This window comes from Leucoraja erinacea, chromosome 17 (assembly GCF_028641065.1).
Source record: "Leucoraja erinacea ecotype New England chromosome 17, Leri_hhj_1, whole genome shotgun sequence".
Classification (NCBI taxonomy): Eukaryota; Metazoa; Chordata; class Chondrichthyes; order Rajiformes; family Rajidae; genus Leucoraja; species Leucoraja erinaceus.
In genome coordinates, this window is record NC_073393.1 from 19,620,133 (window position 1) to 19,644,551 (window position 24,419).

The 24,419-nt window shown below is 43.5% G+C and overlaps 1 protein-coding gene across 1 annotated transcript in view; it reads left to right on the plus strand.

Annotated features, from left to right (window-relative positions):
- Positions 1-24,419, plus strand: part of hydin (HYDIN axonemal central pair apparatus protein) — a 341,361-nt gene that overhangs the window by 262,002 nt on the left and 54,940 nt on the right. Inside the window, exons 68-70 of the mRNA XM_055648745.1 lie at positions 4,812-4,948; positions 9,474-9,702; positions 14,479-14,703. Of these exons, the coding sequence (XP_055504720.1) occupies positions 4,812-4,948; positions 9,474-9,702; positions 14,479-14,703 (591 nt within the window). The remainder of the gene's footprint in view (positions 1-4,811; positions 4,949-9,473; positions 9,703-14,478; positions 14,704-24,419) is intronic.

Here is a 24,419-nt window from a genome sequence, read left to right on the forward strand (position 1 = left end):
TTTGATTTCTCTAACTGCAAGTAACCCCGGCATTCTCTCTCTCTCTATCCTTCCCCCACCCAAGTCGCACTATCTTTTTGTTTTCACCCAATAAACAGCTATCAATGGCCTGTTTCCTTTATCGCCGTTACTTTTTTGCATATCTTTCATTAATTGTTCTTTATCTCTCTACATCGTCATCTATATCTTTTGTTTCCCTTATCCCTAACCAGACTGACGAAGGGTCTCGACCTGAAATGTCACCCATTCTTTCTCTCCAGAGATGCTGCCTGCCCCACTGAGTTACTCCTGCTATTTGTGTCTATCAATTACGCATACCATATGCCCTCATTACTACTTTATCTACTTGTATTGCTACTTACAGAGAACTATGGATTTAGACCCCAAGATCCCTCTGTACATCAGTGAATCTCTAAAATCTGATCAGGACTTCAATGGATAATGACTGTCTGGGAAGCTGTAGTTAATGTGCACCACGACTAGCTCTTGAAGCATCTCATGATGATGGATGTCAGAGCCACTGGACTGTGGCCATTAAGGCACACTACCTTGCTTTTCTTTGGTACCGAGATTAAGGAGATCTTAAAACAGTTGTGATCGTCAGATTGGGGTAGGGAGAGATTAACTACTCTACTCCAAAAGCAATGACAAATGTTCATCTTTGATTTTTTTCATCTTTGAAAGGGACTCCAATCTTCATGAAAAATCTCTATCTAATTTGGCTGTCGAAAACCCACACAGTGAGCTGAGATCTCCCTAGCTCCTTCTGTCAATGCATTATGAAATTCACCTACCACTGATCTAAATCTTGATTTTAAGGATAACCATTGAAAACGTGGCACAGAAGAAGTGTGAAAGAATCATTTGTACTGCAGGGCTGCATCATAGTCTATTGGTGTGGAGTTACTTGCCCTTACCAAAGACCAAAGATGAAAAGCCAAAAAGTGTGGGATAAAGAAATAATGGTAGATGAGGCACGAAATGTGAAGCGAATGTAAGTGGAAGATGATGGGTGCGCATCCAGCTGGGGCACAGGGAAACAAGGGGTAGGCAAGGAGGGGAGAGGTGGGGATTGTGTGTAGGTTGATTACCAAAAATCAGAGAATTCAATATTCATACCATTGGGTTGTAAACTACCCAAGTAGAATATGAGGAGCTGTTCATCCAATTTGCATGTGGCCTCCTTCTGGCAATGGAGAATGCCGAGGACAAAAAGGTTAGTATGGGAATTGGAAGGGGTGTTAAAATGGTTAGCAACCGGGAGATCCAACAGGCCTTGATGAACCAAGCACAACTGTTCGACTGGTCTACACTTGGTCTCCAACCTGCAAACACCCCTCTGGTTTTTCCATCCGTAGCCTTTGTCCAACCACCTACCAATCAAAACCTCCCTCACCTGTATCCACTTATCACGTGCAGGCTTTGTCCCACTCCCACCTCTCTTCAAGCTTTCTCCTCCATCCCCCCATCCCACCATTCCATCTGAAGAAGAGTGTTGATGTGAAACGTCACCTATCCATGTTGTGTAGAGATGCTGCAAGACCTGCTGAGCTACTCCAGCACTTGGGTAACGGCAAGTACAGCTGTTTTCAATTCTGCCCTTGGTTCAAGTGCTTTGTGGGTGCTGATCGGCTCGAGATATTCCTTCAGCTCTAGGCCATTAACACAATGGAAGTTGACCTATGCAATAGGTTGCATTCATAGTGTCATAACATCATCTATAGCCCCTCAACCCAACTTTTCCATGCTGATCAAGCTTATCCCATTTGCTTGCACTTGGCCCATATCCCTCTAAACCTTTTTGATCCATGTACCTGTCCAACTACTTCCTCTGGCAGCTTGTTCAACATACCCATCACTCTCTGAGTAAAGTTGCTCTTCAGATTCCTATTAAATCTTTACTCTCTCACCTAAAATGTATGTTCTTTAGCTCTTGATTCCCCTATCATGTGTAAAAGACTGCCTTCACCTCATAAATTGCACTCTTGAATTATACACCTCTCTTTGATCATACCTCAGCCTCCTACACCCCAAGGCATAAATTCATAGCCTACCCACCCTCTTCCTATAGTTCAGGCTTTCGAGTCCTGGCAACATCCCCATAAATATTCTCTGTACTCATAGCAGCAATTAAATTCAATAAGGAATAAGCAGAATCTTCTTTACTTCGGCCAATGTTAGAACGTGCAACTTGCCACCATATGGAGTAGTTGAGGCCAACAGCAAAGTGGAGACTTGATAAATACAAAGGAAGAAAAGTAAGGTTCATTGAAAGGGTGAGGTGAAAAAGATTGGAAGGAGGTTCATGTGGACCATTCATAGATCATTTGGGTGGAATGGCGTATGGCTGAATATTGAGTTAGATGATTGATCATTCATAGATAACAGGACAGCAGACATGATTGAACAAAGAGGCATTTAAAATAGCAGAATTGGCCATTTGGTCCCTCACCATGGCTAATGCTTATCACTATGTGTCTCTTTTCTGGAATAGCTCCATTCCTTTGATCCCCTGATATCTAAAAATCTATTTAAGAGCCATATAGATGAACTAACGGTGAAAGAGATGATGGAGGATTATTAATAGCCACTGGGTGTGAATCTGTCAGAAGGAATTGGTTAACAGAATTTGTTGGAAATCCCTCGTCAATAAACATTTTAGTCCTGGCGCTCCAAGCATAGCTGTGAAACACAGCAGCCAGGTTTTACTTTCTCAGTCATTTCCAACCGCCCCCCCCCCCCCACCCCTTGCAAATTCATTGCAAATTAAATTGATTGATGATAAACACGAGAATAGCAAACAATAATAACACCTCTTCCGTGCTGCATATTCTCTAGATAGAATGTTGCATGAACAAAATGCCAAGTTTCAAGACAAGGCGTGAAATTCTAACACATAAGGATGTTTTTGCATGTGTGGGATTGAATTTCTGCACAATGGACAGTGCTAATGTAGCCAAACAGCACTTAACATGGATTTTAAAAAATTATACTTCTTGCTGGCATCTCTGAGCACAAAATCTTTTTGTGCACAGAGCACAGCAACGTGATGCAATCATTATACAATATGCTGTTTAAACCTTGCTGTAGAAATTGTACCATACTTGTCTGATACGGGAAAAGTGTTGGGACATTCACAGGAAACCAGCCTCTCACAGCACCCACATGGATGACACCTGAGCTGTTTGAAATAGCAATAAGCAACTATTTTTGTCATTAGTGAATCATTTGCATTTGCGCTTGGATGATCTCAGGGGACCATCATGTCCATGCTGGTTGAAACAGAGCTACCTAACTGCAAGCCATCTTCTGACACCGGGGCTGTAGACTCCTCACCCCCTCAGCATTCACTACTTTTCCTATTCGGAATTTTGCTTCCCCCTCGTGGTAACTTTGCCACCTGCTTCTTACACCTCCCTCTGTGATGTTTCATTATTCATTATCCTCTGCTGCCTTCTCTCACCTTTAACCAACACCAATACTGTTAATCAATCTCTCCTGCTCTACTGTTTCTATCTGCCCCTTTCCCACCCTGTTTCTGAAATTTAACATATTATTTTACCTCGGACATTTCCCAGTGCTGAAGAAAGGATATTATTCTGAAACATCTCTGTTTACAACTCCACACTCACTGCTTAGCCTGCTGATTGTTTCATAGAAAAATAGGTGTAGGAGTAGGCCATTCGGCCCTTTGAGCCATTCAATGTGATTATGGCTTGAGATCATTTCCAGCATTTTTCTCCCCGATTTCAAGGTGTCTACTTCCCCAGCTATTGTACTACGCTTGATCTCTCCTGCTCTCTCAATGGATTAAATGATACTGTATTGTTACATGTACCTAGGTATAGTGAAATGCTTTGTTTTACATACAACCCCATAAAAACATATAGCAGACCTCACCTGGGCAGTACACACGTGTTGCCCCGTTTCTGGCATCGTCAAGGTTACTAAAGTTACAAAGTCACCTAACAGTCCTATCTTTCTGCCTGCATGGCAGCACGCTGTCCCCCGCCGGGTTCCCCATTGTTCTCGGGAGCCCCCGCCAGATTCCCCCTTTGTTATCAGCAGCCTCCTGCCAGGTCCCCCCTTCATTCTCGGTAACTCCCCACCTGGTGGCTCTCGGCAGCCCTCCTATGCTTTCAACGGTCCACCATGCCCACGACAGTCCACTTCACTCTCAACGGTCCATCTACATGCTCGGCGGTTGCTTGTGGCAGATCCCATTAACCTTGTTGGCTCAAGGCGCTCGGAGTCGGCAGTGGGCGAGTTGGATCGCTCAGGCTGATCCTCCACCCTCAGTGAGTGAGTCCTCGGTCTACGGCAGACGAGGCGGACCTGCTGGAGAGCTTGATTGGGACGTTCCCAGCGTGTGGCTTGCCGGATTACTGGATATTCCCCTTTTTATTGACTGACACCTGCTCCATGATCCCTGGATACTCTCCTTCCTGTTGAATTCCTCACACCCTGGAATTCTTCTCCTTCCTGTCTGAATCCTAATCCCTGGAAATTATCATCCTTCCAGCCTGACCCCCACTCACTGGGTAATCTCATTCTTTCCTTCCCTCTCTGTTCCTGGATTTTTTTGTATTTGTTCATAGTACTGCCATTTCCTATCGTCCTATGAAATGAGGGGACAGTGAAGTGTCAATCACATTCCTGAACTCATCTATGTAGTTTTGCTCTGCTCCCTCCCAAAGACACTGCCTTTGGGGTGAATTAGCTGCACACCTACTGAGAAAGCAAATACAAGTGGAGCATAACAGTTCTCTTAAATAACATCATATTAACCAATTGTGTCTTGTACTTTGTAGAATCGCGGTGACTAACAAAGGTCCCGGGGCGCTGGATTACACCTGGAAGGTAGTGATGAACGGAGGTGGTAGAGGTGACCACCCTGAAACAATTTCATCAGTGCCTGACGTAGAAGCATTCATTGAGGATATAACTGGTAAAGCACCCTGCCTTGTTTGTTTTGTCTCAAGGTTCCCCTGGATGGAAGGCCAAACCACATCACCCTGCTAGCAGATCAAGATGGGGAATTATAGCTGGGGAAGTAATGCTGTGCTTGTCTTGCCTTGTAGGTCAATTTCCCCTTTGCAGTAACCTCTCCATTGTGTGACAACAACAATAATGTAAATAATTGAGATAATAAAAAGGAAATGGCTGAGAGGTGTCGACCCAAACTGTGCCTTCTGTACCTCAGCATTGCCATCGACAAGCACAAGTTGAGCCCCTTGCATTACAGCCATCATCCCTCCCACTAATATGCTATGCCACGTGAAGGTTGCTTGTCTGCATAGTCCTTTCTTTTCTCTACCCAGACTGTGTTCTGTCCAAAGAGTGAACATTCCCCAGTATAATTCTGCCGACTCCTTTGAACTACATGTATTAAATCATTTTATTTTGTTTACAATATTCAAATCTTTGCTCTACATGCACTACAGAAGGGGTTAGATGGAAGTCTAAGGCCTTTCTCCAGCCACTCTGAAATACTGTTCTGAACCACTTTTTTTGTTTCTTTATTTAGGAGTCAAGAATGGTCATATATAGAGCCTGGATGTTTAGGCACTAAAAAATACTGAAATAGGCAGGCAAAAAGGCATAATAAAAATGACAAAAAAGGCAAGAAAAAGGCATTTATTGGCAAAAGAAGGCATAAAAAGACATTTATTACCAACACCAACATATGGTTTAAAATGATAATATAAAGGTATTCTACATTAAATGATCAAAGTTGCCTGGTTGCACATAATTACTAGCATTTTTTTTCAACTTATCTGGTGTTAAACTAGGCCGTCTGTCAGACAGAATATGCTTCAGTTGTGAAAAACCTCTTTCTACCTCAGCTGAGGTCACTGGTGCATACCCAAAACAAGCTACAGACTCTATATTCATGTTGATATCTTGTGCATTACAACTGCCTTTGAGAACTTTAGCTATGTTTTGTATTTCTTCAAGATCTTTGTTAGCTAAAATCACTCTCTCACATTTTCCTTGTATGTCTTTACCTACATCGCCAGGAGCTTTACGAATATCGTCAGTTACTTTGTAGAAAACCTGCAAGTTATTCACTAATGTTCGCCACGTTTCTAAAGGGAAGCGATAGCTTGTGGAAAGTTTGCAAAATTGGAAGTAATAAACACAAGATCACGATGGACTTTTCCTGCATGATTTCACTGACAATCCTGACTGCAGCAGATTCCTCTTCTTCAAAACAGTTGACGATTTATTTTATATTTTCAAAATTTGCAGCATAGTAGAGTACAGCAGAGACCCATGTACCCCACCCAGTCAAAACGGGCTGAGGAGGTAGCAAAATCTCGGATGCCATTTCCTTGAACAACTGCACACGTGACAGTGCTTTGAGGAGGATTTTCTTGACATTGGAAACTAGGCGATCGACATTTAGAATAGAATGCCTTTTATTGTCATTCAAACAGCTTGGTTTGAATGAAATTGCATTTTCTACAGTCTTACATTACAAAAAAACCCAAGACCCACACTTAACACAGTTTAAATAAACATCCATCACAGTGGATCTCCAACACCTCCTCACTGTGATGGAAGGCAAAGTCTTATCTCTTCCTTTGTTCTTCTCCCACGGTCCAGCAGTCCAACTGCAGCGTCGAGGCGAACTGCGGATCCCGTTGTTAAAGCCCCCGGTGTGCGATGATAAGTCCTGTGGCTGTTTAAGCCACGCGGGGCAATGTTAGGCCCCGCTCCGTGTCCTTTAAACCCCGCGATTCTAGCGGGAGAAGTTGCCGTTGCTGGAGCTCCCGATGTTATCATCCACCGGGCCTGTGGCCAGAGCCTCCGAAGATCCGGTCGGGTCGCAGCTGCGCGCCACCACAGCTCCCACTCCGAAGACGGCCAGCTCCGCGATGTCAGGTCCGCAGGCTCCGCGACTGGAGCCCACAGGTTGGTCCCGGCCGGAGGCCGCCACCAACTCCACGAAGTTAGGCCCAATGACACCAGAGACCCGACGGGAAAATGTCGGGACCCGAACGGGGAAGAGATTAACGGTTTCCCCCACCCCACCTCCCACATATACACAGCTAAAGAAAAATAATAAAAACTAGGGTCAAGCCATACATTTAAGGAGACAACAATTTAAAAAAAGACAGATGGACTGCTGCCGATAGGCGCCGCCACACTTGGAAACGATAGGCGCCGCAACATTTGGAAACAAGCTAGGTATGTGCTTGGCAATTCTATGAAGTACATGAGCTAAGCATGTCAAATGCAATATTTTGAGGAATAAAACTTTAAGTCACAAACAGAAGAACATTCTCGTGTTTTATACCTTACAGCAAGTGAAGATGTAACCAACTGAGCAATAGTTGAGCTGTTTGACTTCTCCAATACCTCCGATGTCAACAAATACTCCTTTGATGGTTGACCTGCCTCCAGTTGACCACATTGGCAACATATCTCTCCACAGCATCGGTTGGCTCGTCTATTGAGATCCATATTTTGTTGCATGCAACTTCATCTCTAATTTTCTGCACAACAATGTTGAAGTTGCTGTCAACATAATTTTTCCGTAATAATGACTTGCTTGGTATACTTTCTGCTGTGTATTTCCACAGTGGTATTCCAGCATCAATGAATGGCTTGCACAGATCACTCGAAAACTCAGATTTGCGACTGGAGCCAGCAGTAAATGTAGTGAGGAGACAAGCTTGGATATTTCGCTTGGGTAGTCTACATTCCAGCATTGACATCTCTAATTGTAGATAGCCCTTATCTTCTCTCCCCTCCCCCTTCCCAACTCTCCTTCTAGTCCTACTGTCTCCACTTCTTCCTTTCTTGCCCCCCCCCCCCCCCCCCACATTAGTCTGAAGAAGGGTCTCGAACCGAAACATCGCATATTCCTACTCTCCATAGATGCTGCCTCACTCGCTGAGTTTCTCCAGAATTTTTTTGTCTACCTTTGGTTTTTCCAGCATCTGCAGTTCTTTCTTAAATAGATCCTGGAGAAGACTGAACCAGTGGGCAGCAGCACAAACAAATGAATGACTGACGATAGCGCCACCGGTTTCACCCCTGTGGTGGAAGTTTTCTTGTAAGTTATACTATGTTAACACGTTAATAATAACATTAATATTAACGTGTTAACATAGAAAATATCATTGTAATCACGGTACAACTAGAGAAAATAGCATGACCTTTTAGCAAAACAGCAAAAAAAGGCTGATTTAGGTACTCGATCGTGAAAAGGGCATTATCCTGGTGAAATCATCAAAAAAGGCATGAAAAGGCACATGGCATTTATGTCAAAATCCTGGCTCTAGTCATATATATATATTTTTATATATTAATTATCTTTCTTCTAATTTCATAGCAAGAAGATTACACTTTATTGCCTTCCATTACAGTGAGGAATGTGGGGAATCCACTGTGGTAGATTTTTATGTTAACTTTTATGTAGTGTGTCTTGTTGCTTTTTTTCTGGTATGACTATGGTAAATCGAATTTCACTGTACTTTAAATGGTGCACGTGACAATAAAGGACTGTTGAATCCCTCTCCAGTCCTTTCTCATGTCCCACATGGCCACAGATAATCCTAATATCCATGTGTGCTCTGTCCATACAGACATCCAGTACATTAGTCCATTAGACACATTTCATACCTCTTTAAGGATTCATTTTATAAAATCTGCACCCAATAAGGAGTCAAAGAGTACATGCAGTATCTCAGCCAATGTCTATTATTTTGCCAATAACCCTAAATCTATGTCCTCTAACTATAAATCCTTTTGCTAGCAGAAACATTATCCTTTTTAAATTCAGATTTCCATCGCTTGTGCATTCCTTTAATCTGCTATGAGGAGTTTATCATGTCTCTGCAATTAGTTAAAATCCCTCATTGCTGGTATCATTCTAGCAGATTTTCTTTGTGCCTTCTCTGCATGCTTCCGAAGCTTTAGGATCAAAGATTGGTAAAGAAATTCAAACTTCAAAATGCAGGTGTTTAAAAAGTTTTAAATGATTTATTCCCATGGGTACTCTGCACCTCTTTACAAAGGATCTCCTTTGTTTAGTCACAGTTCAGCACCCTTGCTCTGCCCTTTGCAAAGACTGCTGAATGCTACCATCAGGTCTCGCAATCCTACACCATCTTTAAAATCATATTGTTTAGTTTATGTGCCTGTTCAGGATGTAGAACTGTACAATATGGGAACAGGCCCATCAGCCCACAATGGCTGCCAAATATGATACCAAGTTAACTAATCTCTTCTGCCTGCATGTGATCCATATCCCAGGATATTCATGTACCTATCTAAAACCCTCTTAAATGCCACCATCGTATTTGCTTACACCATTATCAATGGAGTTCCTCAAGCAGCTTGTCTTTTTTTGCTGCAGATTTCATCATTTACAGTGTTTTGTATCTCTGTGCTTTAACATTTTGGAATAGCGATATGAACTGACATGTCAATCTTTTTCAATTATTCATGTCTATTTCAAGCTTCAAACAGGTCAATTGCCATCCATTCATTGAACAAAGCTATTCAGACCGGCAGCGGGTCCAGGAGTTCCACTGCAAGCAGTTTTCCTCATCTAAGTGTTGATACCAACAACCCGCCTTTCATCGTGGAGCCGTATACTGGAACGATTGCTGCAATGGATGCACTGGAATTCCAAGTCAAGTTTGCCCCGAAAGATGTTGGTGATTTTGAAGCCATGCTCATCTGCAGGTAAAAGCTCAGAGCCTGTTGAATTGCCAAATGTTGCTTGGGTATACTCTGCTTGGGTGACGCATGATGACACCAAGAACATTTAAGGAGGCTATAGAGGGATATTGGAACATTCAGTAAGTAGGCAAAAATTTGGCAAATGAGGTATAATGTAGGAAAATTCTACATTGGCAGGGAAATTATTTAAAAAAAGGGTTCTTATCTAAATGGTAAGTATTACAGTGCTCTGAGATGCAGAGAAACCTGTATGTCCAATATAGGACTCACAAAAATTGAGGAAGCAGGTTCAACAAGTAATTCGGAAACTAAAAGAATGAATTCTTTATTGCAACGGGAATTGAATTTAATAATAGGAAGGTTAAGAGCCTGCCCCACTTATGCGATTTTTTTCGGCACCCGTCATAGTCGCAGCAGGTTGCTGATAATTTTCAACATGTTGAAAATCCAGCGGCGACTAGAGAAAGGTACGACTCTTTGGGCGACTACTTATGGCCATGCAGGCGCCACCCTGCGATCTGAATCGGTCACCACTCATAACAACTGGATCGTCGATGGGATTCGGAAATGGCTGCAAAACATGGCATCCCTTCATACTGGCTCAGTGGACTATTTCTGTATAATTGCTAATCGGTGATGGCATGGCAGTACTCTACTGAACTGTTTGTAAGAAAATAATTTCACTGTGCGTTTGCACTTCACACATGTGACAATAAAGCACCATTGAACACCCAGTCATCTCTCCTCTCCCGCACTGATTTGGGAAGGTACAGAAACTTGAAAGCATGTACCACTCGCATCAATAACAGCTTCTCCTCCACTGTTATCAGCCTACTCAACAGGCCTCTCATACGCCAAGGATAAACTCCTGAATTTCCAATCAATCTCACTGAGGCCCTTGCATTGTTATCTGCACTTTCTCTGTAGGTATGATGCTAAATTCCACACTCGATTATTATTAACACTACATGATGTGCCCATGTATTGTACGATTCATCTGGATAGCACAACACATTTTCACTATCTCTACATATGGCAATACAGGTAATAACAATACCAATGAAATTCTTTTTTCACAAGCTCAGAACAAACAGTACACATGCAGTAATGATAAATACAACAACTCTAAAACAGTAGAACAATAAAATGAATAAGTGAATGAAATGGTGTTATAGTACAGGGCAGCACCTCTAGGAACAGCATGTTAAAGTGTTTGGTTCAGCAGTCTTTTATCAATGGAGAAGGAGCTGTTCTTAAATCTGGTTGTCTGAGCTTTCAAGCTCCTAGATCTTCTTCCCAAAAGGTAGGGGAGAGGTAAATGAATGGACCAAAAGATAGGCATCCTTGATGATGCTTCAAATCTTCCTCAGGCAACACACCAAAGTGCTCAGTCTGAAGAAGGGTCTCGACCCGAAACACCACCCATTCCTTCGCTCCAGAGATGCTCCTGATCCGCTGAGTTAGACCAGAATTTTTTGTCTACACTAACGAGATTATCTGGTCTGATTTCACCATACTACAGTTTCAGGGGGTGAACAACTAATTATTTTGGCTTGCTGATGGGCTAGGTTGTTCTCAAACTCTTTTCTATATATTATATCTCTCTGTTGTTAATCTGGTCGGCAGTGGCATCATCGGCGAATTTAAACATAGTTTTGGCATTGCACTTGGCCACAGTATTGGAGTAGAGCAGGAGAATGGGCATTCGATCTTGAGACACACCAGTGTTGAGTGTTAGGGAAGAGAAAAATGTTTGACCAATTGTAACTGATGCCTGACGGTCCGGAAATCTAGATGACGATGCAGATGGGGGCTCCTTGTCTGAACTGCAGAACTTTAGAGATTAGCTTATTGTGGTATTGAAGGCTGAGCTGTGTTCAATCAAGAGTATTCTGACATAGGTGTTCTTTTGTCAACATGATTCAGAGCTGAATGTACTGTAAGAGAGATTGATTGCATCCTCTGCAGACTTATTTTTCCTGTAAGAAAATTACAAGGTTACTGGAGATTCTGAGGAATAGGATCCGTCAGCAATTGGATAGACAAGGGCTTAAGAATAGTCAGCATGGCTTTACATGTGAGAAACCTTGACTCACACATTTGAGTTTTTGATGAGGTTAACAAGAAGATTGATGAGGGCAGGGCAATGAACATTGTCTAGATTGACTTTAACAAAGCCTTTGACAGGATTAATGGTCATGGTAGTTGGTTAGCTCACTCTGGATCACATATGATCTAACCTTACCTGCATGAGGTTAGTATGAGCTAGCCAGCCACAATGTAGTCAACATAGTTCATGAATTTTCAGATGACACGATATTGGTGTTTTGGTGAACAATGTGGAAAGTTATCATAGGTTACAAAAGAATCTGGATCAACTGGGGAAGTGTGCCATGGAATGGCAGATGGAATTTAATGGACAAGTGTGTGATGATGTATTTTGGTAAGTCATAAGATCATAAGACATAGGAGCAGAATTAGGCCATTCAGCCAATTTAGTCTGCTCTGCCATTCGATCATGGCTGATCTATTTTTCTCTCTCAATCCCTTTCTCCTGCCTTCGCCCCCTAACTTTTGACACCCTTACTAAGAACATATCAATCTCCAATTTACACTGCTGAGTTGGTGCAGCTGTTTGTATTACATGCGTAAAACAACACAGATTGCATCCATGATGAGGGAAACCTGGCACAGAGATAAATCTCAGGGCTACCAAACGCTGTGGACATCAATGCCAACTTCCTACCAGTAGTCAGTATTCAGTAAAGCTCAGCTGTTTGGAGAAGAGTGTCTGGCACCATTTGGTTAGCATACAATGAATATGATGGGATAAAGATGTAAGCCTCATGTTTCCTGCTATGTTCATCCTACCAAGAAGATATGCTTGTGTACCCTTGAAGAGTTAAAATACAATTGGGTTTGTTCAGTCGAGGCTTGGAAGTGAATAACTAAATTTTCTCTGGCCTGTTTTACTGCATCATCCACAAGTACCATTGGGATTAAGCATAGCAGGGAAGCCTCCGTCCTTCATTGCTTTACTGATCTCATTGGTGCCACTGAACTAGCTGCTCTAAAAAAGTGGCTTGGGAAATCTCATTCCATTCCATTACTATAACTGTGATGTGATGTTGGTGTGAGGCAAGTTAGTGCTATAAATACATTTTCCCATTAATTTCAGTCCTGCAGTTTAAATTATGATAATCATTTCTCATGATAAAAGTAATCAGCGCTTAACCTACATTGTCATAATTAATTATTAGGAAGTTTGATAAGCTACAGTTTATTTATAGCAGCTTCTGACTGATGCTCATTTAATGTGTTTTAAATCTGCCATGTGGTAAAGATTCTCCTGAACGCCTACAGAGAGAGGCTGTTAAAGTAAATGGAATCTGTAATGAGGTTCATAGCACTGTCTTGAATAGTGAATGCCTGCTGACATTCGAAGTTAGAATAATCGCATTCAGTGAAATATTCATCACCCACTCTGTCTGCCTCTTCTACACCTTTTCATTTCATTGTGAGAGGATTTGTGTTTAGGAGCAAGGAGGTCCTACTGCGGTTGTACAGGGCCCTGATGAGACCACAATTTTGGTCTCCTAATTTGGTCTCCTAATTTAACATTATTGCTATTGAGGAAGCGCAACGTAAATTCACCAGGTTAATTCCTGGAATGGCGGGATTGACATATGATGAAAGAATGAGTTGACTGGGCTTGTATTCACAGGAATTTAGGATGAGAGGGGATCTTATACAAACATATAAAATTCTTAGAGGATTGGACAGGGTAGATGCAGGAAAAATGTTCCCGATGTTGGAGGAGTCCATAATCTGGGGGTCACAGAATAAGTAGTAGGCCATTTAGGATTGAGATGAGGAAAAACATTTTCACCCTAGTGAATTTGTGGAATTCTCTGCCACAGAAGGTAGTGGAGACCAATTCACTGAGTGTTTTCATGAGAGTTAGATTTAGCTCTAGTTCTTAGGGCTAAGGGAAATCAAGAAATATGTAGAAAAAGCCGAAACAGGATACTGATTTTGGATGATCAGCCATGATCATATTGAATGACGGTGCTGGCTCGAAGGCCAAATGGCCCACTCCTGCACCTATTTTCTATGTTTCTATGTCTTATTTATCTTTTTGTCTGCTCTAAAGACATCTAAGTATAAATTCCCCAATGCATGGAAACCCTCTAGGCCCTTGCTCAGAAATGTGCTCGGACCTTCCATGCAGGTGCAAATAGGCATGGTTGAGAGGCCAATCATTGCAAGGCACCACCTTTCCAGCAAGTTAATGTTTAACAATCAGGGCATGAGGGCTCTGAACAGGGAAACTGAAGCTTCTCACTTCACACTCACAAAGACACAAATATGCACACACGCACACACACACACACGCACACGCACACATATATACACACACACATGCACACACACACACACGCACACACACATGCACACGCAGAAACATGTCTGCACACACATGTGCACAAACATGAATATAAACGTGCAACCACATGTGTGTGTTTGTTACATACTCATGCAACCACACACTCACTCCATGCAGTCATATTTGCAAACATACATGTGCATATAAATATGCATACACTTGGTGCACACATGCACAAAGCACTGATATGTGCTCATTCCCACACAGGCACATGTGCACATGCTCATTCAGCACACACATCTATATTGCTATTGATAGTACTTCAGGCAGCCTATATAAATGATGAAGATTGATGATATTTGTGACATTCTCTGCTCCTTTTATTTTCCCAGCATCCCAAATTTAAAGACGGGTTTGAAAGGTCCAAAGATACCCGTGACAGGCCACAGTCTCCTGCCATATTGTCATTTTGAGATGGAAGACTCCAATTATATCAGCAGCCATAGGCGCAACCCTGAACTAAGTGGCCCATTGGGTACTCACGCGGGGGTTACTCTCGACCTCAATACACGTGTCATCGAGTTTCAAGCTGTGGGACTGAACACAGTCAATAAGAGGTATGACAAAATATCATCAAACAAGACCATTCAGAGAAAACTGTTTAATTAATATATATTACTTTTAAATCTTTGAGTTGAAAATTCGAAGCGGTAACGATAATATTTTTACATATTCTGGTTGCTATTTTTTCCGTCGTGTCCAAATTCACCTTATCTGAACATTTCATGCTTTATTTTTCGACATTACAAAAATGTTTTAAAATATCAAAAGACTTTGAATTTAAACAACGAGCTTTCACTGATGACATCACAATGGGTCTGCTCGGCGCCATCTCACACACAAAATGTTCCACGGGCTTCGAGTGACGTCAACCCCCAACCCCGCCTCGCTCCGGGTCCTCAGATTGATGCCCGCGGCCTGCCTTGAGTCCACGTCCGCCCGCAGCCTTCCTCGGGTCGATGATTGCCTGCCGTCTCTGCCCCCTCTCTGTCTCCCCTCTCTCTCTCTGTCTCTGCCCCCTCTCTGTCTCTGCCCCCTCTCTGCCCCCTCTCTGTATCTCTGCCCTCTCTCTGTCTCTGTACCTCTCTGCCCCTCACTCTAGCCCCTCTCTCTGCCTCTCTGCATCTCTCGCTGCCTCTCTCTCTCTCTCTGCATCTCTCTCTCTCTGCCCTCTGTCTCTCTCCCTCTGCCTCCCTCTCTGCCCTCTTTGTCTCTCTCTCTGCCAACCTCTCTGTCCTCTCTGTCCTCTCTCTCTCTGCTCCCTCTCAGTGTCTACCCTCTCTCTCTCTCTCTCTGCCCTCTCTCTTTCTGTCCCCTCTCTCTCTAGCCATGCATGCGCTGTTGGGGGCTATGTGTGAGCGGATAGGGCGAGGGATGGGTTAAAAGGAGCGAAAGAATAATATTAATATAATATCAGGGGGAGAGTTAGTGTGTGTGTGGGCGGGAGGTTAATGTGTGTGTGGGGGGTGGTTAGTGTGTGTGTGACGCCTCAGTTAACTGTCCCAAATTCCTTAGTCTACATGTCTTAAAGTAAAAACAGAGGACAAATACTAATTAAGGTCTTTGCCTGTCTCCTGCGACCACACACACAGGTAACCAATTGGGTTTCTGGGGTGTCCTATTCTCTCTCTTGTCACCCTTTTCCCCTATATGTACATAAAATCTCTCTGGATTTCCCTTAATATTATCTGCCAGCCATCTCCAGACCCCTTTTTGCCCTCCTGATTTCCTTCTTAAGTATGTTTCTCCTCCAGGAATGCATTTGATCCCAACTGCCCACACCTATCCCTTGCTTCCTTTTTCCTGACCAAAACTTATCTTTCTCTTGTCTTGCATAAATATATTAAAGCTAATAGAACAGTAGTCACTGATCCTAAAAGCCTCACCCATGAGCACAACAGTCACTTGCCCTTCCCAATTTTTCTTCTTTGTTCCTCAGTTCTTATTAAGCTTCTATTGCAATACCATCCACCTCGATCACCCCATCTGATGACATTCTTTCTCTACACTTCACATTGGCTCTCCTTTTACAATAGTTCTGCTTTCATCTCCTCTCTTACCAGTTCCTATGTTCTTGCATTGACCTCACAAACCTCCACATTCAACAGATCACCCACTCGGATTTCTTCACTCCCAATGTGACCCCCGATTTCTGCTGTCAACATTCTAAAGAATTACCTTCCCAGCCAGCTTTCCCATCTCACCAACCGATCCCTTTCCCTTGCACCGTCCCTTGTAAATACAGAAGGTGAACATCAATCCTTTTATCTCTTCCCTTACCGTTACCGAGCAGTAGAGTCTGTCTTTCCAGGTGAAGCAGTGAGGTACCTGTATTTCTTCTAATCCTGTGCATTTTATTTGGTGTTCGCATTCTGATTTCCTCAATCTGGAGAAACTAAACACAGATTGGATGATATCTTTGGTTTGGTTTACAATACAACTCAAAGCTTCAGGTTGCTTTAACTTCAATTCTCACCTCCCTGCCTTTGACTTCCCGCACTCCACATTGCACCATCGAAACCCATGCTCTGAGCACACGTCACCAACACCTCATCTTCTGCCTGAATACATTGAACCCCTCAACCCACAATACTAGCTAGGTTAACAGAATTTCTGATGTACATTAGTCACAAATATTTACAAAAAATACAAGGTCTGGAATAAAATTCCCTCTCATAATATTCAATTCATATGTGAAAGATGAATTGAAAATGACACATTCAATGTAACAATTGCAGGTAATTATTCCATTATTTTCTCCAAAGCAGTGCCTCTCTGTTTAAATGTATTCATTTTTTATTATTCTGCCTCCAACTGCTGATTCTCCCTCTTACCCTCTCTGCAAATTGACATTCTTGTTTTTTTCTCATGTCTCCAATAGAAGAACCTTTGACCCAAAACTTAGTTTTTCTCCCCACTGCTCCAGCCTGATCTGCTGACTGCTTCAAGCAACCCCAGCTTTAGTTTCAAGATACAGTATGGAAACAGGCCCTTTGGCCCAATGAAACCATGCCAACCATTGATCATCCGTACACACTAGTTTTATGTTATTCCACTTTATCCTTACACACCAGTGATCATTTTGTGGAGGCTAATTAACCTATAAACTCGCACATCTTTAGGATGTGGGAGACCACTGGTGCACCCAGAGGAAACCCACGTGATCACAGAGAGAATGTGCAAACTCCATGTAGACAGCACCTGAGGTCAAGATTGAACCCGGGTCTCTGGCATTGTGAGGCAGCAGCTCAACCAGTTGCACCGCTGTGATTCGAACTTTGTGCTTCTGCAGTTTCTTTGATCCAATCCCAGTCTGATTAGTTCTGTTTCTGTAGGTTTAGAGACTAAAAAAATTTGAAGTGTCATTAAAGTCCATGTGCAATGATTTTCATCTGATATCTCCTCTCATTATCACACCAGAAGCCTCTCTCTCAAAGATCCCATTCCACACTTCTCAGGTTATTTTCTTCCTTTTTTTTAGAAAGTCGCTCAGTTTCCTTTTTAAAAAGATTCTAGCTTCCGTTCTCACCACTAATTCTGCATTGTGTGTTAGAGTTACACAGCATGGAAACAGGCCCCTCGGCCCAAGATAACTATCTGAGCTAGTCTCATTTGCCTGCATTTGGTCTAAATCCTTCAAGTTCAAGTTCAAGTGAGTTTATTGTCATGTGTACCTGATTGGACAATGAAATTCTTGCTTTGCTTCAGCACACAGAACATAGTAGGCATTTACTACAAAACAGATCAATATGTCCATATACTATAATATAAATATATACACACATGAATAAATAAAATGATAAAGTGCAAATAACAGATAATTGGTTATTAATAATCAAAGTTTTGTCCGAGCCAGGTTTAATAGCCTGATGGCTGTGGGGAAGTAGCTATTCTGAACCTGATTGTTGCAGTCTTCAGGCTCCTGGACCTTCTACCTGAAGGTAGCAGGGAGATGAGTGTGTGGCCAGGATGTTGTGGGTCTTTGATGATACTGCCAGCCTTTTTGAGGCAGCGACTGCGATAAATCCCCTCGATGGAAGGAAGGTCTGCAAACCTACAGCAACATAACTAACCAGAGCCGATGATGGACTGGGCAGTGTTTACTACTTTTTGCAGTCTTTTCCTTTCCAGGGCGCTCAAGTGTTGCCGAACCAAGCCACGGTGCAACCGGTCAGCATGCTCTCTACTGTGCACCTGTAGAAGTTAGAGAGAGTCCTCCTTGACAAACCGACTCTCCGTAGTCTTCTCAGGAAGTAGAGGTGCTGATATATTTGATCATATATCCTAGTCATATATTTGTTCAAAAGTCTTTTAAACATTGTAATTATTCCCCTCTCCCCCGTGTCCTGTGGCATTTCATTCCACACACCCATCTGTGTGAAAAATTCACCCATCAGTCCCCCTTCAAACATTTTCTCTCTCATCCTAAACCGATGCTCTCTGGTTTTAGACTCCTCTACCCTGGGAAAATGACTAACCATCCACCTTTTCTATGCCTCTCTTCATTTTATAAATCCCTGAAAGGTCACTTATCAGTCCCCTATCATCCAGGGGGAAAAATCCCAACATACCCAGCCTTCCGACAAACAAATTCAGCATTGATGTCAGAGAGGTGTTCAGGCCAAGCTAACGAGTGGATGGAAGGGTCTTCTGGATAAGGCACTGAAGGCAAGATGATTGGACTCATTTGGTGAGCAGCTTGATGTTGTGATAGGGACATAGAAACATAGAAACATAGAAATTAGGTGCAGGAGTAGGCCATTCGGCCCTTCGAGCCTGCACCGCCATTTAATATGATCATGGCTGATCATCCAACTCAGTATCCCGTACCTGCCTTCTCTCCATACCCTCTGATCCCCTTGGCCACAAGGGCCACATCTAACTCCCTCTTAAATATAGCCAATGAACTGGCCTCAACTACCCTCTGTGGCAGAGAGTTCCAGAGATTCACCACTCTCTATGTGAAAAAAGTTCTCCTCGTCTCGGTTTTAAAGGATTTCCCCCTTATCCTTAAGCTGTGACCCCTTGTCCTGGACTTCCCCAATATCGGGAACAATCTTCCTGCATCTAGCCTGTCCAACCCCTTAAGAATTTTGTAAGTTTCTATAAGATCCCCTCTCAATCTCCTAAATTCTAGAGAGTATAAACCAAGTCTATCCAGTCTTTCTTCATAAGACAGTCCTGACATCCCAGGAATCAGTCTGGTGAACCTTCTCTGCACTCCCTCTATGGCAATAATGTCCTTCCTCAGATTTGGAGACCAAAACTGCACGCAATACTCCAGGTGTGGTCTCACCAAGACCCTATACAACTGCAGTAGAACCTCCCTGCTCCTATACTCAAATCCTCTTGCTATGAAAGCCAACATGCCATTCGCTTTCTTTACTGTAAAGGTTCATTCTGTGAGGATGAGATAAACTAAGATGAATGAATTTCCTCAGCAGCATCTATCCGCTGATCTCCAGCATGTCAAATCTCATTGTTTTTTAATCCATTTAGGAATCATATAGCCACACTGCCATCTACCAATTATAAGAAAACAGCACCCAAATAAATCCTTCACTTCTTTCAAATTTTAAAGAAGCCAAGCCTGCCATTTTGTCTAATTCTATGGTTCCTTTCATGAACAATTTGAGAAGAATAGAGGTGGGTTTGTTTTTTACCAACTTTACTCCCCGGATTGAGAGAAGATTTGGAGAAAGGCAGGCTAAGAAATTAACTGGTATTCTGCAGAGTTTTTGAGAGCAACTTTTTATTTTCCCTATTTTTTGAGCCCGCATTGCAGAGGTGAGTCTCCTGGCAGGACTGGTGAAAGGCAACCCTGCACATAGCAAAGGACAGCATTGAGTTGAGCATGTAAAATTCACACAGTGCTCATTTGCTACATTCAGATCTGAAAGTGGATCAGGTCTCGTGCTTTGGAAACATAGTGACATGCTCACGGGAAAGCATACTTGTTTCCGTCATGATAGAAAACAGAGGCAGAGCATTGAAATAATTTTTAATAATAAAATTAATAGAAACATGTTAACCCAAACGCATTCAGTTTATAGAAATTCATTGAAGTGCACACACTAAGACTGCTGAAATTACTCGGGCAGTGCTGGGAGAGAAAAATCAGGTGGACCACTCCGGCATCCTCACCTTACCTAACTGCAGGGGGTAATGACGAGCAGGAGGTCTGCCCATGCTGCATTAAAACATCTATCATGGTGTTCAGTATACATCCTGATCTCACTGGCTCTTAGGCCCTGGTCGCTCCAATACCACCATCCCAAGCCTTGCCAGCAGTGGGCCAAACTCCCAGTGGGCTGTGGCTCTTCAAGTGACCATGATAATGATGTCCAAGTGCACCAGATGCCACTCGCACAACCCAAGCCTCGCGTTCACTCGCTACGATCACCTTTTGCAGCAACTCAGCCCCTCTCCTCCTGCCAACCATGAAGGCCCCTGAGAGCCACCTGATAAGTTGTGCTTTCAACGATCCCTCCCACCTCTGTAAATGTTTCTGAAAATCTGAGACATTTAAAAACAGTCAGAATTTTTTTTTTTAAATGTTAAGGGGTTTGTATGGAAGAACTTCACCCTTGGACTGAATGGGTTAAATTTTATGAGCATTAGCTTCTCATGTGTTAGAATGTTCTGAAGTTACACCCATGTGCACTGCAATGTAGAGTTATCCAATGCATTGGTGGTAGTATGTGGCTGCATCAAATCGCTTGTTTTACCTCCGGAGGGCTTTCCACAACTTAGCAAAGTGCAGGACCACGTGCAATTTGTACTTGGACCCTTGACTTTATGCCAGTCACGGCTCTGTTTAATAGAATGGGTCATAAAATTTCCTTGAAAGGTAAATGGCTTCCTTTATTTAAATTTCATTTTTATTAATATGCTCCTTTGTAATTAATTGCAATAAATTGACTGTGTTGGAGGGATTTGAGTGTCTAATCTGCACCTTGATTGCTTCCCGTGGGGCCGAGTCACCCTCTTAATTTTACAGCTCAGATTGGGCTAGCATACAGAGAAGGTGTCATCACAGAGCTGAGTCTCTTGAATAAGTCAGTTTATTCAGGCCTTGGCCAAGTGTACTGGGGAAGCATTTCAAATGAGGGCTCCAAGATATTTCACTGGCACACCAACTTATAACGTTCACATTATGTGTGGATTTTGCATTTATATAATAATCAATCCCTAACATTGAGTCATAAAGTATGGAAACTGACCCTTCTGCCCAACTCGTCCATGCTGAGCAAGATGCCCCATCTAAGCTAGTTCCATTTCCCACTTTTGGACCACATCACTCTAAATCTTTCCTATCTATGTACCTGTTCAAATGTTTTTTTTAATGCCGTTGTAGTACATGCCTCAACTACCTCATCTGGAACTTTATTCCATGTACTGATCATCCTCTGAGCCAAAAAGGTGCCCTTCAGGTTCCTATTCAATCTTCCCCCACTATCACTTCAAACCGATCACCTCTGACTCTTAATTCTCCCACCCTGGGTAAAAGACTCTGTACATTCACCCTATCTATTCCCTTCATGATTTTGTACATCCCTATAAGATCACCCTTTAGTCTTCCGGCCTCCAAGGCATAAAGTCCTATTTTATCCGACACCTATTGCTCAGGCCTTCAAGTCCTCGTAAATCTTCTCTGTATTCTTTCCAGCTTAATCACTATAGCCTACTTCTCTTAATAGTATTTGATCCCTGTTTATCTCAGTGGGAGTTGCCTCTATCTGCTCACAGCTGGAACTTGTCTTGCCTTGCCCGACAGCCATTTTCTCCATTTCCCCCGTTAATGAGTGCAATTTTCCATTTCCCCCTCCCATTGGTATGGCACATTTGCATTTTTCAGCTTGAAATTGTGCAATATGGTGCATACTGTAGCGATTCTTATAACTTACACTTCAATGCAATATATATGCTTTAAATTGGATTGGAGCGTTTTTGAAAAGGGGAGGCTGTGCGATCACTGATCACTGGCCTTGGGGGTACCCGGTGAGGGAGTGGAGCAACCGAGTGGGGAGAGGGCGTGGAAGACAGACATGGATAGGACAGGGCGACAGATAGCACAATGGGCTAAGAGTTCGGCTGGCGACCGGAAGGTAGCCGGTTCAAATCCCGCTTGGAGTGCATACTGTCGTTGTGTCCTTGGGCAAGACACTTCACCCACCTTTGCCTGTAATGGAATGTACGGCGGCAGGCGCGGGCACACCGCGACGCCCTGTGTCTCCCTTTCAAGGGAGATGCTAAAATGCATTTCGTTGTCTCTGTACTGTTCACTGACAATGACAATAAATTGAATCATTTCATCATTTTTCATTAGAAGGGTAGGAACTTTTTTTAATTTGATGTATTAAAATCATGTTTTAGCGCACTGTAGAAGTATGATTTCAATTTTTTTTGTATGAAGTATTTTTAAGAGGTGACTTTTTAAGGGGTAACTTTAAACACACAAAGGGTGATGGGTGTATGGAACAAGCTGCCAGAGGAGGTAGTTGAGGCAGGGACCATCCCAACATTTAAGAAAAATTTTGATACATGGATAGGACAGGTTTGGATGTATGGACCAAAAGCAGGTAGCGTAGCTGGGACATGTTGGCGGGTGTGGGCAAGTTGCGCCGAAGGGCCTGTTTTCATACTCTATCACTCTATGACTACATTATACCTACACCATGCATGAATGCTTCAAAATCAAGTGATCGAGTTTTATTGCCATATACTCAAGCATAGAAACATAGAAAATAGGTGCAGGAATAGGCCATTCGGCCCTTCGAGCCAGCACTGCCATTCAATATGATCATGGCTATTCATCTAAAATCAGTACCTCTTTCCTGTTTTTTCCCCATATCCCTTGATGTCGTTAGCCCCAAGAACTAAATGTAACTCTCTCTTGAAAACATCCAGTGAATTGGCCTGCACTGCCTTCTGTGGCAGAGAATTCCACAGATTCACAACTCTCTACGTGAAGAAAGTTTGTCCTCATCTCAGTCCTAACTGCCCCCCCCCCCCCCTTTATTCTTAAACTGTGACCCATGGTTCTGAACGCCCCCAACATCGGGAACATTTTTCCTGCAGTTACAGTAAGTGAAAATCTAGCAGGCAAGCAGGATGCTTTCTCCAACCACCCCCATTTGAAGTCCACTACCTTCCACCGTTTCTACCCAGTGCTTGGTACTTACTTCCAGCAGCCACTGGTTGTCCTCCAGGATGCACCGAGCCGCAGCCTGATCCATGCCGGTCACCTGGGCAAATTCGACACAGAGACTCTCTCTCTCTCCCCCCTCTCTTCTCTCTCTCTCTCTCCCTCTCCCTCTCTGTCTCTCCTCTCACCCCCTCTCTCTCCCCTGTCTCCCCCTCTCACTCTCTCCCCTTCCCTCACTTCTCTGTCTCCCACTCTCTCTCTCCCCCTCTCTCTTCTCTCTCCCACTCTCTCTCTCCCCCCTCGCTCTCTCCTCTCTCCCCCTCTCTCCCATCTCTCTCCTCCCTCTCTCTTGTCCCCTCTCTCTTGTCCCCTCTCTCCTCTCCCCCTCTCTCCCCTCTCTCTCCCCTCTCTCTCCCTCTATCTATCTATCTATCCTCTTTCCCCTATCTATCTATCTCCTCTCTCTCTCTCCCCCCTCTCTTTCTCTCTCTCTCTCCCTCTCCTCCATCTCTCCCCCTCATCTCTCTATCCCCAACTCTCTCTCTCTCTCTCTCCCCCCTCTCTCTCTCCCCCTCTCTCTCCCCCTCTCCACACACTCTCCCCCCTCTCTCTTTCCCCTCTCTCTCTGTCTCTCCTCTCACCTCTCTCTTCCCCCCCTCTCTCCTCCTCTCTCTTCCCCATTTCTCCCTCCTACCTCACTCTTCCACTTGCCCTCTCTCCCCCTCTCTTTCTCCTCTGTCTATCTCTCTTTTCTTTGCCCACTATCTCTCTCTTTCCCCCGTTTCTCTCTCTCTCCCCCTCCCACTCCTCTTCCCCCTCTCTTTTACCACCCCTCTCTCTTTCCCCTTCTCTCTCCCCATTCTCTCCTACCCTCTACTCCCTCTCCACCCCCTCTCTCTCTCTCTCTTCCCTCTTCCCTCTCACCCCTTTCTCTCTTCCCCCCCTCCCTCTTCTCTCTCTCCATTCACCACCCCATGTCTCTCCCCTCTCTCTCCTCTCACCACACACACCCCCCCCCCTCTCTCCCCACTGTCTCCCTGTCTCCTTCCCCTCTCTCTCTACCGCCCTTTGAGAGTCTGTCCCTTTGGCACAGAGACTCTCGCGGCAGCGGCGCTTCTGACACCT